Consider the following 18,472-nt stretch of genomic DNA (forward strand, 5'->3'; position numbering starts at 1 on the left):
GACACTCTCAAATTTTTTAAATCTTTTTGTTTTTCTGAATGTAATGAGTTTTTGTGAAAGAAAATTCTAACTCAGTCACATGGTGAATACCAACCTGTGGGATACTATTCAAAAAGAATGTCCACAACACAGTGAGGTATGGTTGCATACCACAAGGCTGTAGCAGCTGCTACTGAAGCAGTGCTGGCCACAATTGATATTTTTGTTATGTGCCATCTTTAATGTACGTGCCCCACATGCTGTAACTTCCTTTATTTACAGGAAAACCGCCTACCTTAACCCAGCTAAACTGCTACACTAGCAAAGTGTGTTTCTGACAATGACTCACGCAACTTTATAAAAAAGTTCTGTCTTTTAACCCATAAATTTTGGTCCTGACAGCTCAAGATGGAGAATTACACCCCTGTCTGAAAGTGGTCGTCACGGTGTCAAAACCAACAGATGCACTCTGTGACACTTCCCTCATTAACCTTAACTCTGTTTTTTCTTTGTAGATGATTCTGCTGTGAGAAATCCAACAGATGGATCCCCTTGTGTGTCTGTAGTGTCTGGCAACTCACGTTGTGTAAACGTAATGACGTCAGAGTACGTGATGTATACTGGGAACGGGAGAGAAGTAAATAAAGTGCATGGTGATGACTGCCCAAGCGGAGTATGAGTATTAATGCCTTTAAGAAGTTGAGAAACACTACAAATGGCGACGAGGATCTAAAATGGTACGCGGAGAAAGCAGAACCAGTTGAAAAGAAAGTTGAATCTGACGAGGAGGAAGAAGAAAAGTGAACGGACCGTGAACATGGCGCTACCGACGGTAACTCCCTTTGATGTGTTGAGCGATTCAGCTAATGTTGGCGTCCGCTGGCAAAAGTGGCTAAATAGTTTTAAACTCTATTTAGTGGCGTCGGGAATCCGCGACGATGCACGGAAAAGGGCTTTGTTGCTACATTTAGCAGGAGCTGAAGTCCAAGACATCTTCTTCACTATGGATGAAACTGCAGGCGACGGTGGCTATGACGGTGCAGTAAACAAGCTGAATGCCTATTTTACACCGCAGAAAAATATCCCCTATGAAAGACACGTGTTCAGACAAGCAGAGCAAACACAAGGAGAGTCCATTGACAGTTTTGTGCGTAGATTAAAGAAGCTTGCAGCTACATGTGAGTTTGGGGACAACAGAGATGATTTCATACATGATCAAGTGATTGATAAATGCTCGTCAAACACACTGCGCAGACGCTTGCTGCGACAGAAAGATTTAAAACTCCCAGAGCTCCAAGAAATTGCAAGAGTGATGGAGACAGCAGATTATCAAGCTGAAAGGATGGAAAAATTAACAGTTAATGCTGTGGAAAAGAAATGTGACAAAAGTAGAGATACATCTGTAAGATCCAGATTCTCCAAAAGCCAAAGTCAGTCACCACGTGATGAGCACGGCATCAAGTGTTACAGGTGTGGGCGTACAGGACACATGAGCCCTGACTGCACAGTGACAACAAACAGAAAGTGACTGTGGGAAAGAAGGACATTTGGCAAAGATGTGTAAGACAAAGACAACACATCAAGTAAACAGAGTCACAACCACAGTAACGCACCAAGGACCCAGCGACAGTGAAGATGACCATGTGTTTACAGTAAATAAGTGTGCTGCTGAGGGAACACTGCCCATATTAATAAATGACAAACCAGTAGACATGCTGATAGATTCAGGGGCTTCATGTAATATTGTGACAGAATCCAAGTTTGAGCAATTGAAGTCAAAAGGTCACATCAAGCTACGGCGTCCAGTGAAGAGAGTCTATCCATTCGGCTCTACAACACCACTCTGTGTAAAAGGTGTTTTCACTGCTGGATTCAAAGCTAATGAAACATCAGAACCAGTCACAGCGACAATCCAAGTGATTAAAGAGGCACAAATCTGTGTGTTGGGAAGACACACTGCTGAGAAATTGGGACTTCTACACATCGGCCCTATTGAACATGTAAACACAGTCCAGCCACAAGATATGACAGCTTTCACAGCTGAGATAGAGGACAAATACAAAGACTGTTTTCAGGGCTTAGGAAAGCTGAAAGACTTTCAGCTGAAGCTGCATGTGGATGACAGCGTACGACCAGTTGCACAGCCTGTTCGCAGGATACCTTTCAGTGTGAGAAAACAAGTGGAGGAGGAACTGAAACAACTTGAGGAAGCTGATGTCATTGAAAGGGTAAACGGACCAACACCATGGGTATCACCTCTGGTTGTGGTACATGGTAAGAAAGAGCCTAGACTGTGTGTGGACATGCGCAGAGCGAATGAGGCCATAGTGCGAGAAAGGCACCCCATCCCCGTCATAGATGAGATACTGGAGGACATGACAGGAGCCACAGTATTTTCAAAAATTGATCTGAAGTGGGGATACCATCAGATAGAGCTGGAGCCAGAGTCCAGGTCGCTCACCACTTTTGTAACACACACAGGGCTATGGCGTTACAAGAGACTGATGTTTGGTATCTCATCTGCACCCGAGATATATCAACACATCATTGGACAAGTACTACAAGCCATTCCTGGAGTGCACAACATATCAGATGACATCATTGTATCAGGAGAAACCATACAGCAACATGATGAGAGGCTGCACCAAGTCATGCAACGGTTGCAAGAGAGGCATCTGACAGTCAACAGCAAAAAGTGCCAATTCCGAATGTCACAACTGGAATTCATGGGACACGTGTTATCCAAAAATGGAATAGGAGCAGCTCAGTCCAAGATCGAGGCGGTGGAGAATACACGTCGGCCAACCAATGCTGCTGAGGTGAGGAGTTTTTTGGGACTTGTGAACTATTGTGGCAGATTCATCCCTAATTTAGCCACAACATCTGAACCACTTAGGAGGCTCACAAGGCAGTCCTGTAAATGGACATGGGGATCAGAGCAGGAAACGGCATTTGTGGAGTTAAAGAGACAGCTGGCCAGTTCTCATGTAATGGCATATTTCAAACAAGATGCAGAGACACATGTGGTTGTGGATGCTAGTCCAGTGGGATTAGGAGCGATACTGAGCCAGAAACAAGGTGATGGAACACACAAGCCTGTCTACTATGCTAGCCGAGCCTTGTCTGATGTGGAGCGTCGCTATTCCCAAACTGAAAGAGAAGCCCTCGCTATTGTGTGGGCATGTGAGAAATTTCACGTATTTCTCTATGGAAAAGACTTTGTGTTGATCACCGACCATAAACCTCTGGAAACAATCTATTCACCAAAGTCCAAACCACCTGCCAGGATTGAAAGATGGGCTTTGCGGCTGCAGCCTTATTGCTTTAAGGTCGTGTATAAGCCAGGCCCACAGAATGCAGCTGATTCGCTGTCACGCCTAACAGTCAACCAGCCAGTAAAGAAAGGAACAATGGAGGACCACGTTTACTGGGTGACTCAACACGCAGTGCCACATGCTTTCACACCACAACAAATGGAGGAATTGTCAGCAGCAGACCCCACTCTAGTTGCCTTACAGAGCTGTATCAAAACTGGTGACTGGAGCAAATGTGAACCTGTTTATCGGACAGTTAAATCTGAGCTCTCCACTGTGGGGAAAATAGTGTTGAGAGGTTCCAGAATTGTAATTCCTCAGGCTGCAAGACGACAGACACTGATGTTGGCACATGAAGGTCATCAAGGAATAGTAAAAACGAAACAGAGACTGAGAACAAAAGTGTGGTGGCCTGGAATTGATCGAGAAGCAGAGGAGCTAGTGAGGTCATGTCACGCATGCCAAATCAACAGTCCGACTTCACAGGAGGTTCCTACCACTAGGACAGAGCTCCCAGCAAAACCATGGCAGATGCTTGCTATGGACTTGTGTGGACCATTTCCATCAGGACACCATCTGCTGGTACTGACTGACTATTACTCCAGGTGGGTGAGTGTTGATATCCTTCAGAACCCCACCTCTGTGAACATCATAAGTCGTTTGAAACACTCATTTGCAACACATGGACTCCCAGAATGCATAGTGACTGATAACGGCACTCCATTTCTGTCAAAGGAATTCAAAACATATCTGCAGGAACATGGGATAATGCATCGCCGTGTCACGCCATACTGGCCTCAGGCAAATGGCGAAGTTGAAAGGCAGAACAGAACACTTTGTAAGGCCATACGTGCAGCTCACGCTGAAGGGAAGGACTGGCGCACCGAGCTGGATTGTTTTCTTCTGGCTTATCGCAGCACCCCGCACTGTGTCACGGGTCGCAGTCCGGCCGAGCTACTATTCAACCGCCAGATCAGAACCAAACTTCCTGAACTGTCAGAATCTCAACTACAACCTTCAAGACAGGATGCTGCTGTTCGTACAGCTGATGCTGTGAGGAAGGAGAAGGGACGTGTACATGCAAACAGAGTCAGAAGAGCAAAAGAAAGTACAGTGAAACAGGGTGACAAAGTACTGTTACGGCAGCAGAAGCGAAACAAATTGTCAACACCATATGAACGTGACCCTTATACAGTGATAAATCGGAAAGGTCAATCAGTCATTATTGAAAAGAATGGCAAGAAGATGATGCGTCATGTATCATTTGTGAAGCTGTGGGTCGAGCCTGAACAAGAGACTATGGAGCCGAATCGTGTAACGGGACCTGCTGAAATAGTGCCTGATGACGCTCCCCAGCAGGACAGTAGACCTCAAAGAACCAGGAGGCTGCCGGCTCATCTCACACACTTTGTCACTTAGACGGACAGTGCCATAAAGGGGCAGAATAATCCCCGGCGCATGTCTCAATGGCAGGGTAGTCTACCCCTCGCCATTCAGGCTGTTATAACATAAAAAGAAAATGTATCTGAAGTAATGTTGGAAAAGTAAGAGCTCTGAAATGAAGATTATTGTTTTGATACATTTTGTGTAAAAAGGAAAAGGTTTAAGTTTTATAAACTGAAGATTCTTTTTTGATATATTTGGTAGTTATATTTGAGTAAACTGAAGAAGTTTCCGTGAAATTGAGTTTATGGTTGTAATAAGGTTTTTTGTAAAATCGATAAGTTTGGATACATCCCTAGCCTTAACAGACTTATTTTGGTTACAGCACAATGAAGTGGAATTTATGTTTTCTATGCAAGTGTATTTAACACGAGGACGTGTCAAAGTAAAGTTATAATTGAGTTTGTTACAAGTGTAGGATGGTTTTTTAAAAAAAAACATTATTACAAGGTTATAGATGTTATTGCAGGTTGGTCCATTGGCAACAAGTTAAAAAGTGTTAATGGTTGTATAATGAGTTATTGTAATGTAAGTCATTATCTAGAAGGGGAGGGATGTAGTGTCTGGCAACTCACGTTGTGTAAACGTAATGACGTCAGAGTACGTGATGTATACTGGGAACGGGAGAGAAGTAAATAAAGTGCATGGTGATGACTGCCCAAGCGGAGTATGAGTATTAATGCCTTTAAGAAGTTGAGAAACACTACAGTTTCATATGAAATATGTACTAACTATGATATAGTTTGAACGTACTCATATTCTAAATAACCTGTCTGCTCTGGCAGCTGTTTTTTCTTTTCCATTTTTAGGACCGGGAATAATATCACTGTACATACTGACTCTCAGTATGCATTTAATATGTCATGATTTCACACATTATAGGAAATCAAAATTTCTTACTTCTACAGGAACATCTAATGCTCCTAGAAGTCAAAATCATTAACCTTTTGTCTGCATTACTTCTACCTATGCAAATATAAAGCTCATACAAGTGCTAATGACCCAGTGTCACTGGGAAATGAAGCTGCTAAGACAGCTCATCAGAATCTAAATCAGAATACTGTATTTAAAAATAAATAAATAAATAAATAAATAAATAAATAAAGGTTGTTGTTTTCAGATACTCCGTGTAAAGTAAAATATAAATACAGCATGAGTGGAAACAAGTGCTAAGATAAGGGGTGAATAAAACAGTAAAATACACTATAAAATGAAATTAGATAAAATATACAATAAAATAGTATGGTAATAAAGTAGACAATCTGAGCATATATACAATATACAATGAAACATTAAGATCTTTTTTGAGCATTAAATAATGGATTTTATTCAACTCACTCCATGTAGTAGGTATAAATATTATTACATTATTGTGAAAACATTTTGTCAAAAGGGATTGAATGATTTCCACGTAAATATGTAACAGCGATCTAAATCGCTAAATAATTGCTGAGGGAAATAATTGCCTGTAGATTTCTCCCCTAAATAAATAAATAAATAAGTGAATAAGAAATAAACAATTAATAATGAGTCACACTTACAAATAATTATTATTATTAATAATAATAATAATAATAATAATAATAATAATGAGTAAAAATACAAAATAATAAATAAAAGTAAATAATTTTTTTTATTCAAAACATCTCAAAAAACCTGCACATAAACCTAAAAATCACATTGTGTTAGCTAGTGGAGGTGCAGTGGCACACGCTAACCAGACCTTAAAAACAAAATTGACTAAATTGATAGCAGAAACAGATATGTCACATAAGATGACTAGACTGTCTCCTTACGAGATAATCACTGGCTGTCCTTTGAAAATAATTAACACCCCGTTTCCTCAAAACAGGTTAACCCTCACCAAATTGGATGCTGATAGTTTTAAGATAGTGTTGTGCATTTAACCATGTTTTTTGAAGATAATCTTCTATAGGTGAAAGCAGTCCTTCTGGAGCCTACTATGGTGCAAACTCCACAATAACCAGCCTGAAGACTGGACAGTGTTAAAAGAACCTGAGGAGGAAGCACTGGAGTCAACCACGGTGGACAGGACCACACCTGCCCACTGCTGTCCGGATAGCTGAGAGGGACACCTGCATACATGGATCGTAGTGCAAGCCTTTTCCGAAGCCATGCCACTGAAGGAAGGACAACGACCTAACCTGCAGAGTGCTGAGAGAGGACGCCATTGGACGAGTATGACTGTGGTTCTCATCCTTGTTTTTGGTCAACACAATGGCCATTATCCTATCCTGTTTTTCAACGGAGAAAAAATTTAAAACCACCAACTGATTCACCTGCAGTCATCAAACACACTAAAATCATCCATATTGATACTCAGACACCCCATCTCTTACAGAAGGGTAAAAATGGACTGGTTGCAAGAGCAGAAGAAGACACAGAAGAACCAATGCAGGATCAAACAATCCTGAAAGGACATAAAACTAAAACTTGACACAGAGCAAGTGATCAGGAGAAGAAGCGAACTGTTTTGAGAAAGAAAATGAGTGGAAGCCATGGGTTTTTGATGCTGATGAACTCTTGGATGGAATGGGCTCCAGGAAACCCATATGATTCAAATGATGAGTTGATATAATTCTGTTCTTTAATACTAATGGTTTGAATGAATTCGTTTGTGTGTTTGTATTTTGTTTTTGTTTTTGTTATTCACAGTAGAAACTGATAGCTGTAAACATTTTGTAGCGTTTTAAAAACTTTTCTTTTCCTATTTTTGAAAACTTTCAATGTAATTTCTCAAAATGTTGTGTTGACACTTTTGTGTCAAAAGGGAGGAATGTGAGAAATTTACATAGAATTCCTTTGGTTTATCAAATGTACTGTAAGGACAGGAAGGAGAGAGAGAGACTGTCACACTGCCTGAGGTGTCACATGAGCCACAGAAGGGGGCACATCCCCACAAGGAAAGATACACAAGTTTAGATAAGATGACATTTACTGTCCCCTCTGTTAGATCAAAGGGTCACTGTCCTGGGAAGACAGGACACATCAAAATATCAAAGAGTCCTTTATCTGTAAAGAAGATGTTTTATGACTGTTTGTAAATGAAGGTAACCTCCTCTCTGTTCTGTACTTAAGGGGTAACAATTTAGAGTTTGTCAGAGAATGCTTTTGCCTTCTCTCCACGCTGCGTGTATTAAATGACATCTGATTCATACGCTGAGATCTGAAATTCTTCGGAGATTTAGCACTCTCTACTCAAAGGAGAATTTCCACGACAAGAGGGAGACAGCGAGTGCGTAGAGAGTGGTCTTTATGCGCGCAGATTATTGGCACTAAAATCACGCCATAGAAACCATACAGCTGTGAACTTTATCAAAAAGCAACAGATTAATAGATAACAGTAACTTCCTGTTCTAAACATCATTTCCTTAATTATACCAAACCTGTGAATCAGCATGTCAACATATATTCAATCAAAAAACAAGTTTAATGATCAAGCAGACACACTTTATTTATTTATGAATATAAATTCAGTCTGAATGTGATGTTTGCAACATGTTCCTCTACAGTTGGTCCTGGGGCAAGTTCAACACTGAGGAGCACCACATTTTCTCTGATGACACTCAGTCATGGTGCCTTCACCTCTGTGTTACCCATCATGCCATGGGCTCTAACATGCAGCAGGACCATCACAGCTGCTGGGTTACAAACCTTCCAGAAGTTTTATAACATTACACAACTGTCCAAGTCTTTTCTTGCCCCAGCACCAACTTGTTAGAAACATGCTGCTGTGATCGAATTCAGAATGAGTGTAACATTACAAAAACACAATATGAATATAAGTCAGAAACTGTTTGTGGATAGTTGCATTATATTAACACAGCGTGTCAATTTGGAGTTGTGGTTTTTACAAACTGGTCTCCCTGGTCACACACTTAAGGCAGGAGGCCACGCCTCCCATCCTGATGGTACGTGTCCACAGGGGCAGTTTTTGAAGCGAAAACAAACACAGGCTCCACCCCCAACAACAACACAGGAACTTACTGGCTGCACCTGATTGGACCGATGCGTCTCGTGGGCTGTCTGATTTCAAGCCAGTACAACATGTTGCTGCTTTTGGAACCTTTGTCTTTTACTAAAATGATTCATCAACGTGTTTCTGAACACATATTCTGTAAGAAATTAGGGTTAGGGGAAGAATCTGAAGAATCTTCTTGTATGTTGCTGATGACACACTCCAGGATACAAGTTCAACAGGTGTTCACACAGAGTTGGTGGTTCAACAATCTGAGCTGTAGACTCGAGACAATTTCAATATTTGTACAGGAAGGCGGTCAGCAGACAGTAAAACAGTCTGAACTCTGGCCTATTGTTTTGTTCTTTAGTCTGGATTCTGTTTTATAGGATGAAAAACATAATTCTGGGACTTATATCTAAGAAAGACGAATCCGACTCCTGTTGTTATAATTGTGAGGCACATCTTTCCTCATGAATCATTCTCACAGCTTTAGATCCATTTTCATGCTGCTGTCACAGAGTGGAGACCTGCTGTCTCTACATCTGAGGTTGTATTTACACTTTACTGTCAGAGTTCAAAGAATCTAAACCAACATATGACATCACTCTGACATCACTGATCAATAGTCATCAATAGTGAGTGTGTAGAATGTGTGTGAGAGTCAGAGTGAAGAAGAAGCTGATGAAGCGTCCTTCTGTCTTCATCCGTCCTCCATCAGCTCCTTCACCTCCATTTAGTCTCTGATCCAAAGTCACATCAGATCAATAATCAAAGATTGATCAACAGATCGATCAAACAGATTCATGAAGCTTTAGAGGAGTCAGCTCAGTGGAGCTGCTTCTGTTCCTGATGTCCTCCGTTTCATCTTTGATCTGAGTTCTCCCTGCAGAGGAGACAGAGGACAGTTAGACAGAGAAGCAGCCAACCAGAGACAAGCAGCCAACCAGAGACGAGCAGCCAATCAGAGACAAGCAGCCAATCAGAGACAAGCAGCCAACCAGAGACGAGCAGCCAATCAGAGACGAGCAGCCAACCAGAGACGAGCAGCCAACCAGAGACAAACAGCCAATCAGAGACAAGCAGCCAACCAGAGACAAGCAGCCAACCAGAGACAAGCAGCCAACCAGAGACAAGCAACCAACCAGAGACAAACAGCCAACCAGAGACAAGCAGCCAACCAGAGACAAACAGCCAATCAGAGACAAGCAGCCAACCAGAGACGGACCTCTGTTCTGTATCTTCATACTGACCTTTGACTTTCAGCTCTACTGTTTTCTCTTTCAGGACGTCTCCGTCCTCGTTGATGACTTCACACCTGTATCTTCCTGTATCTGTCTCTTTGGGGTATTTCAGGGTCAGACTGAGGTCTCCAGTCTTCAGCAGGTCTTCCTTCAGCTCTGTTCGGTATTTGTAATCCTGGTGCTGTTTCTCAGGCTGGTCAGATCTGTTCTCATACAGGTGGACTGTCCTGTATGAGCGTCTCCACATCACTGTAGAGTCCTCAGGCAGGTCAGGTGTAGTTTTGAAGGGCAGCTGGACAGACTCCTCCCCCTCCTTCACCTCCACCTGACAGACTGAGAGGAAACAAAGCACAACATCAGCTGTACAGACAGCAGCAGCAGTTTTGAATAACCTTATTGACTGATTACAAAGTAGTAGAGAAAGCTGAAGGACAGAACCAGATGAGAGCAGCAGGTAACAGGGGACAGAAACACAGGAAGTAAAACCAGGTTTTCAAGGTGTTGGACATGATCAGAGTCCTGATGGTGTTGTGATGTTTTGTCCCTGTGGTCTTCACAGTAATGTCTCATCTCAGTGATCAACTGCTGTTTGTTGCTTCTCTTTGTCACTTTCACATTTCTGGACGTCAAATTTAACATTTTCTTTGATCAACTTCTTCAACAGGAAGTGAAGATTTGTTGAATCAGCTGAGAACTGATCATCAATCAATAACTGATACAAACTATTAAAGCTGCATTTCTTTGTTCTCAGTGATGAAAAGATTTGTTGTTTCTTTCAGCTCGTTCCTTCAACTTTCTTCTGGCTCAAATAAAAACATCACATTCAGATCAATACTGTCAACTCTGATTGGAAATCAATCAGCTGATTGATGTCTGTCTGACCTCTGACCTGTATCTACAGTACTGACCTTTGATCTTCAGCACCAACTCTTTCTTCATCAGGATGTTTCCCTTCCTGTTGTAGACGGTGCAGGTGTAGGTGTTACTGTATCTGTCTGTGGGGTATTTCAGGGTCAGACTGAGGTCTCCAGTCTTCAGCAGGTCTTTCTTCATCTCTGTTCGGCCTTTGTAATCACTGTGCTGTTCTTCAGGCTGATCAGAACCGTTCTGATACACATGGACCTTCTTGTTTTCTTCATCCACCCACACCACCTTAGAGTCCTCAGGCAGGTCAGGTGTAGTTCTGAAGGGCAGCTGGACAGACTCCTCCCCCTCCTCCACCTCCACCTGACAGACTGAGAGGAAACAAAGCACAACATCAGCTGTACAGACAGCAGCAGCAGTTTTGAATAACTTTATTGACTGATTACAAAGTAGTAGAGAAAGCTGAGGGACAGAACCAGATGAGAGCAGCAGGTAACAGGGGACAGAAACACAGGAAGTAAAACCAGGTTTTCAAGGTGTTGGACATGATCAGAGTCCTGATGGTGTTGTGATGTTTTGTCCCTGTGGTCTTCACAGTAATGTCTCATCTCAGTGTTCAACTGCTGTTTGTTGCTTCTCTTTGTCACTTTCACATTTCTGGACGTCAAATTTAACATTTTCTTTGATCAACTTCTTCAACAGGAAGTGAAGATTTGTTGAATCAGCTGAGAACTGATCATCAATCAATAACTGATACAAACTATTAAAGCTGCATTTCTTTGTTCTCAGTGATGAAAAGATTTGTTGTTTCTTTCAGCTCGTTCCTTCAACTTTCTTCTGGATCAAATAAAAACATCACATTCAGATCAATACTGTCAACTCTGATTGGAAATCAATCAGCTGATTGATGTCAGTCAATCAAAAAACAACACGGTCAATAAATGAAGATTCACAGAATCTAAATCATGTCAGTCACGTCCAAAGAACAGCTGGTCATCAACAACACAACAGAACACATGTTTATAACACCACACACTGGAACACTTTACACATCTTTCATCATTCTGTAATCATTAAAATCTAGTTTTAAACCAGTTTCAACATTTTTACAAACAGTAAAACAGCATCATCATCCACAGCTGTCTCTGTTCTGTTTCTTCTGCTCAGATACACCAACATCTTTGTCCTCCACACAATGAAATTAAGAAGCTGCCATTTGTCTTTATTTCTCTGAGAGGACCTGTAGCCCAGAATGAACTTCTGCTTCAAACAAACTCCCCAAATAGTCTGAAAACATGTTCCAACATGACAAACAGAGGCAGCAGTGGACAACACTCCATGAAACAATGAGAAACAGTCTCAGGATGAGACAACATGGACAGACAGGACTCACATCAGAGTTAATGACAGAGACAAACACAACACATGACAGCTGATGTCATAAAGTGGACCATACTAAATTGTTGGTGATGAGAACTCGACCTCTGTAGGACATTTTTGTTTGAATCCACTTCCACCTCGCTAGACGACCTTTAACATTCTCCCAGTTATGAAGAACAAATGAAGGATCACCTAAAAACACTCCTCAGTATTTCAGCCCCCGTCTTCCAGATCAACCCTCCAGACACACTGAGCTTCTTCTCCACTCCACCAACACTGACAGCTTCACTTTGTGACCAACAAACTTTAACAGTCAACAGGTAGACGTCTCTTCCTGGAGCTTTCCCACTCTGATGCTCTGCAGAGCAGCATAGAGCTCATCAGAGGAGAGAGCTGCTTCCAGCTCTACATGACTCTGCTGCTCAGCCTGAGGAAGACCAGTGTAGAAGCTGAGAGACGCTGCCTGCTGCTCTCTGTGCTCACATTCAAACAGCTCACTGGAAAAGTTGACAGCATGTTTGTGGATTGCAGTGTGATCAGTCAGCAGCTGCCCAGTGTCAGACCTTAAACTGTGAATGAACCTCTTCTGTCCATTCTTACGCTCCAGACCAAAGAACAAGTGTGATGGAACATCCATCTGGGCTACAGTCTGGAAGCTGGACCGGACCAGAACCCCCTGAGCTGAGACACCCAGCAGGAAGCTAAAAGAGACTTTTTAACTTCAGTGTCTCAGTCTGGTTCTGGTCTCTGCTGGTCTCAGCTAGGCAGGGTGCTGCCAGGGATTTAGGGCCCCATGAACAGAAATCTAATTGGGCCCTTGTTCAGGCCGGAGAAAACATGTGATGCTGTTTTATATAAAACTGCATTTTAGGGCGCCGCTTAGCTCAGTTGGTAGAGCTCGCTTCCCATGTGCAGGGTTCGTACACATTTTTAAAGGTCACATTCAAGCACTTTTCAAGCACTTTTAAGGGTCATTTTCACATTTTTTCAGCACCTTATCGCTGGGGTAAAATACATATCTACAGGAATATATATATATGTTCATACTTATTTTTTTTTCAATTTTTATCACAATTTTGTACATTGTATTATGCTGAAAACATCTAAAATTATGTTTCATAACAGCAAAAAGTTTAGAAATTAAAGGTGAACACAAAGTTTTATCCAAAAAAAAGGGAAGCCACTTGGTGTTCTTCAGGCACCCTTGCACCAAGACAAAGAGAGACTGAGAGCACCCTGTCATTTACTTTTCTAACATACATTTTTATGTTTCAGAATGCAGTGTCGGGTGTAACACGTTACAAAAGTAATGCAATTACTGTAATGCATTACTTTTTGCTGTAACACAGTAATGTAAGGAATTACAAAAACAAAAAAAAGGTAATATTTTACTCAGTACAAATCTCAGTAACGCACGTTACAGTGCATTTTAAACACAAAATTAAGTGGTGTGTTGTTTTTATACAAATTTGTCAACACCGCGAGATTAGCAGGGGATAAAAAATCTGCGCAAACGTTTACTTCCTGTTAGTGCTAGAGAACTACTGATTGAGGAGAAGACGACTGCAGCAGCAGACAAGTTGGACTCGACGTTCCATGATGGACATACGCTAATTATTTTCAGTTCATCAGAGACAAGGATGTGAAGAACATTATAGTTAAATAAATTCATTTAAATAAATTTAAATAATTTCCCAGTCTGGGATCATTAAAGTAATCTTAATCTAAATGCACAAGATCTCTCTACCTCGTGAAATAGCAATTTTTAAGTAATTTAACGAAACATCTAGAGCGGTGTCACACTAACATTAAGCTAGTAACCAAAAGAAAGCAAAGTGAGGATGAGAGCGGAGAAAAAACTAAACAGCAAAAACTTTCTCCCGTTCTGCGAAGCTTGAACCTCGAGAAGTGAGGAGACTGTGGCAGAGTATGTTGTCAAAGACATGCTGCCACTTTCAACAGTGGATTCTCCGTCTTTTAGAAAAACTGTGAGCAAGATCCCCGTCCAGGCGAGCAATGACAAGGTAAGCTATTATTGCCTCAACAGGTTAGTGCTGTTGGGCTACTGACTGTAATATAAATATAGCGACATAATGTCAGTCTGTGTTACATCAGTTTGTATCCAGATAAAACATACAAAAACTTCTGTTAAACACAATAAACATTAGCTAAAGGGCCTTACAATGTAGGCTCCCCCCAAACACACACACACACACACACGAAACCAACTGTTTTTGAAAGGTCTGCCCAAACTGAATTTGAGTGTTAACATCAAACATCTGGGATGAATGACCAGTTTCTGCTCGTTGAACAGATTTAGGCTACATTGAAAATCAATGTGTGTGTTTCAAAAAGGTTCAATACAATGTAGATGCATTATAGGAATCTGTACTGTCCCTGATATATAGAGGAATGTGGGACGTGTCCATGCATCATGCATGTTTAATCACATCTAGAGGACACAAGCTTTTAGAAAATGTATGGTGCAATCAGCTTTCTCTTATATTAATAGAAATCAAGGTGTTGACATACAAAAAGATTTGACACATATTGATTTTTCAGTGTAAATCTTCTCATGGGACTGAAACAGGTAGTGCACCCCAAATGTTTCAATTTTAACACTGAAATTCATGTTCAGCACAACCGGCCCTTTCAAAAACTGTTGTTTTCAGTGTTGGTGGTTGTGAATTTGGGTGAAAATAACTTAAAATTAATGCCTTACAATTCAAATACAGTAGGCTAATATTATAATGTAATAAAGTTACTGAAATGACAGTAACAAGTACTAAATAAATAATGCATTACATGTTTGGAGTAACTTGCCCAACACTGTCAAACTGTGTCACCTATCTGTAGGAAGTCTTGGCTTCCATCTAATTTACTTTATTAGAAGTAAGTAATGAGAAGTGGAGAAAAGTGAACATTCCCTTTTCACACTTCCACTCCTTCTCCTCAGCCATCCTTCTCTACTGCTACCAGGCTGCATGTGTGACGACACACAGGCCACAGACTGCATACAGACAATCAAGCACTAACCTAACAAGTCACGTAACGTGATTAATTATTCTTTAACGTATTATGGTTTCCATATTAATATATTAATCACATGCGTTAACGCGTACGTTTCTTCTGCAGTCTGTAGTTAACATGTTAACTTTGACAACCCTACATTTTATATAATTTAGTCTGTAAAACGCTAATTAAGCAAACGTTAGTGGTTAGCATAAACAAAGTGTTAACGTGCAGTGTTGGCCTTAGTTACTCAAAGTCTTTAGTTAACTTACATGTCATGTGACTTTAGAGCGCAGACTCTCCCATTGCACACATCTGCAAATCGTTTTTCTAGACTTTGCATGACGCCACTCTTTGATTCGGTCCTTATCTTAACCATAGTTTGTAGTTATCATTTTCAAGCCTACGCTCGTTAACACAGCAGCCTCCCTGCATGTTGTCATCTCCTGCTGTCTCTCTTCGAAGGGGGCGGGGTCACACACAAACATGTGTTGTGCCAGAAAACGACTGACCTCAACCAAAGTCCTTCTAGGCAAGTCATCAATAATACCCAACTGCAGCCACTGCGACCCCCGAAGCCACTACAAACCACGCCCCATACAAACCACGCCTCTACAAACTACGCCTACGTGTTGCTACGGTGGCCGGGAAGGACGATTAAACTCACAGCAGCAAATGCAAGCAGTCATAGAAGAAGAAGAAGAAGAAGAAGGAAAATGCAGCCAAGACAAGACGGCAATGCCAGTTCAGGTGAGACGCATTTATATTATTTCTAAGTTCCCGGTTAGGAGGTGTAAACATTGAACACTTAATGTCATTTTAACCGTACGTTCGCCAACCGCAGTTGTCAGCAGCGCCTGTAGGCAGACAAGATGGAGATGCCGTTTCAGGTTAGGTCGTTTACATTTTGGGAAGATGTTGACGTTTAATTTAATGTTTGAGACGTCTTTTGCCAGGCAGAAAGAGCATTATTGACTGTTTTTCAAAGACACCCGACTCTATTTGTAAAAAAAACACATTTCGTCAAACCGATACACTGAAAATGTGCGTAAGCAAACCCATTTTGTGTCGTCTTTTATGTTATGAAAATCAGATTAATGACTGAGGGGATGATAACAGAAGTATTGAGGGAACACGGCACGTAGACGCAGAATATTGTCATTTAACTCAACATATCAATGTGTTATTTTGACACACAAAAACATTAAAAAATAGGGTCATGTTTTATATCACTTCAAATAACTGTACTGGCTAGAGATTTATTAACGGTGACGTTTAAGTGCATGTCAGAAAGTGACATACAAATACATTTATTGCAAAAATGACAGATTTATTCTTGAATCCATTTAAATTGTTCATGTTTGATTTGTTTATTGTAAAAAGCAGAAAGTTTGTACATTTTGTCAATAAACCTAACCTGCGATAATTTTAAGTGCAAATGTCAATCCTACCAGGATCCCCATAAATCAAACTGACACAATTATGGTTTGCTTTCTTCAGAGTCCACAGGACATCGACCACATGTACAGCAAGAGGCCTTACAGCTTTCCACCCAGAGAGCATGTTAATGTGAGTGAAGATTAACCCAAGAGAACAACATATCCAGTGTTCACAGCTGTGCACTAAGTCATGACTTTGTGTGTCTTGATGACTTGAGGACTATAATGACAGCATGGACTAACATGATGTGGTCACCACAACCAGAGACGTTGGGATCCTGAGTGAAGACGCATCTTTCCACAGGCTTGTGGTGAGGACATGCAAAGGATCAACAAACAACAAATCTTATTTAATATACTTAACCAGAATAATTAGGTTTAACATCTGAATGCTGTTTGATCAGATTTTAGGAAAGGGCTCAGCAAGCTGAACACCATAGAAGAGTCACTAGTGACCTTCATGTAACGTTCATCACTCAGGATAACGGTCTACTGCAACATCTTGAAGTGAGTTTGAAAATGAAATTGAAGTCACATAGTGTAACTAATTTTGGTCCAAATATGTTAAATGAATGATTTAAGTGAAACATTTTCTGTTAGCCTAGTGTTCGTACATTTATTTTGAGCATTCTCCTAAGAAATATATATATTAACAGGCGGTCATCGCATGAAAAGTTGCATCCTCCTGGGCAACATCAAAGTGCAGGGTGATCATTTTCTTTGTGGAGGATGAGCAGCTGGACAGAGTGCTGGGCTTCTTGACAAGCCTGGTTGAAGCACAGACAACCAGATGTCACAATCACGTGGAATTTGTTATGGATGTGCTTCTGCCAGAGGTAAATTATGAAACTTTTTTATTTATTATATTAACATGTTTTGTATAATTGTTATTATTGTCAGTCTTTAACTTATGGTTAATATCTTGTTAACTGCAACATGACAGACAACTTAAATGTCTAAATGAAAGATGTCCTTTTGTTCACCTCATGACACAGGCAACAGTCCACGCCCTTTCAGCTGTCCATGCATTTTCCATTGACAGAGCCACAGAAGTGTATAAATGTGGACTGCAGTATGACTTGAGGTATGCTACATACATAAGGAGAGTGCTAATACCTATAAGTATTGTTTTTTACATTGTTTATGACAGCCTTTCCGTGTTAATTTCCTTTTACTAATCGCTATTTTCTTCCATTTTGTCTCATCAGTGAAAAACGGCTGTTGGCTCATTACATGACAAACAACATGAGCAAGGAGGCTCTACAGCAACTAGAAAAATATGCTGAAAAACTCAGAAGAGCTCTGGACTCTGAGGAGTTTTTAAAGACGCTTTAGAATGTATGTAGGATGAATTAAAAAATAGTCTGTGAAATGATAATGTTTTATTTTATTGCCAATAAAAGTTGTTGCTGGCTAATTCATTTGTCTCAACTTTTGTGTTTTGAGGTACATATTTTAAAGACCTGTGTATGGTCATATTTATAAATACATAAATACATTTTATTTGTGTCAAAGGGCCAGCAGTCTTTTCTGTTAACCCAGAAGAAATCATCACCTTAGAGTGATAATTATGGCATCTGATGTAGTAGGCCAAGCTCTGTGACAGTGTGGCTCTTAGAAAAACGGCTGGTGGAAACAACCTATTTTAATCGAAATGACTACTACTAATTATTATTATTATTATTGTAAATATTTAATTTTATTGAGTTTAAAATAACCTTGTGCACATACATTAGTCACTTATATAAAAAATGAAAAGATGCATGCACCAGATTTAGCAGGCCTATCTAATCTTTTATCAGATTAATCTTTTATCCC

The 18,472-nt window shown here is 40.7% G+C and overlaps 2 protein-coding genes across 3 annotated transcripts in view; one reads left to right on the plus strand and one right to left on the minus strand.

Annotated features, from left to right (window-relative positions):
- LOC115590052 (zinc finger protein 239-like) overlaps positions 1-18,472 on the plus strand; it is a 285,383-nt gene that overhangs the window by 130,899 nt on the left and 136,012 nt on the right. The window lies entirely within an intron of this gene.
- The window catches only part of LOC115589959 (uncharacterized), a 37,989-nt gene continuing 27,567 nt past the window's right edge, over positions 8,051-18,472 (minus strand). The window contains exons 7-9 of one of the 2 annotated variants that reach the window (XM_030431156.1): positions 10,868-11,194; positions 9,969-10,292; positions 8,051-9,601 (exon numbers count right to left, since the gene is read on the minus strand). In XM_030431156.1, the coding sequence (XP_030287016.1) occupies positions 9,510-9,601; positions 9,969-10,292; positions 10,868-11,194 (743 nt within the window). In that variant the 3' untranslated portion in view covers positions 8,051-9,509. The remainder of the gene's footprint in view (positions 9,602-9,968; positions 10,293-10,867; positions 11,195-18,472) is intronic. The other variant, XM_030431157.1, reaches the window with a different exon arrangement.

The sequence above is a fragment of the Sparus aurata genome, chromosome 10 (assembly GCF_900880675.1).
Source record: "Sparus aurata chromosome 10, fSpaAur1.1, whole genome shotgun sequence".
Classification (NCBI taxonomy): domain Eukaryota; kingdom Metazoa; phylum Chordata; class Actinopteri; order Spariformes; family Sparidae; genus Sparus; species Sparus aurata.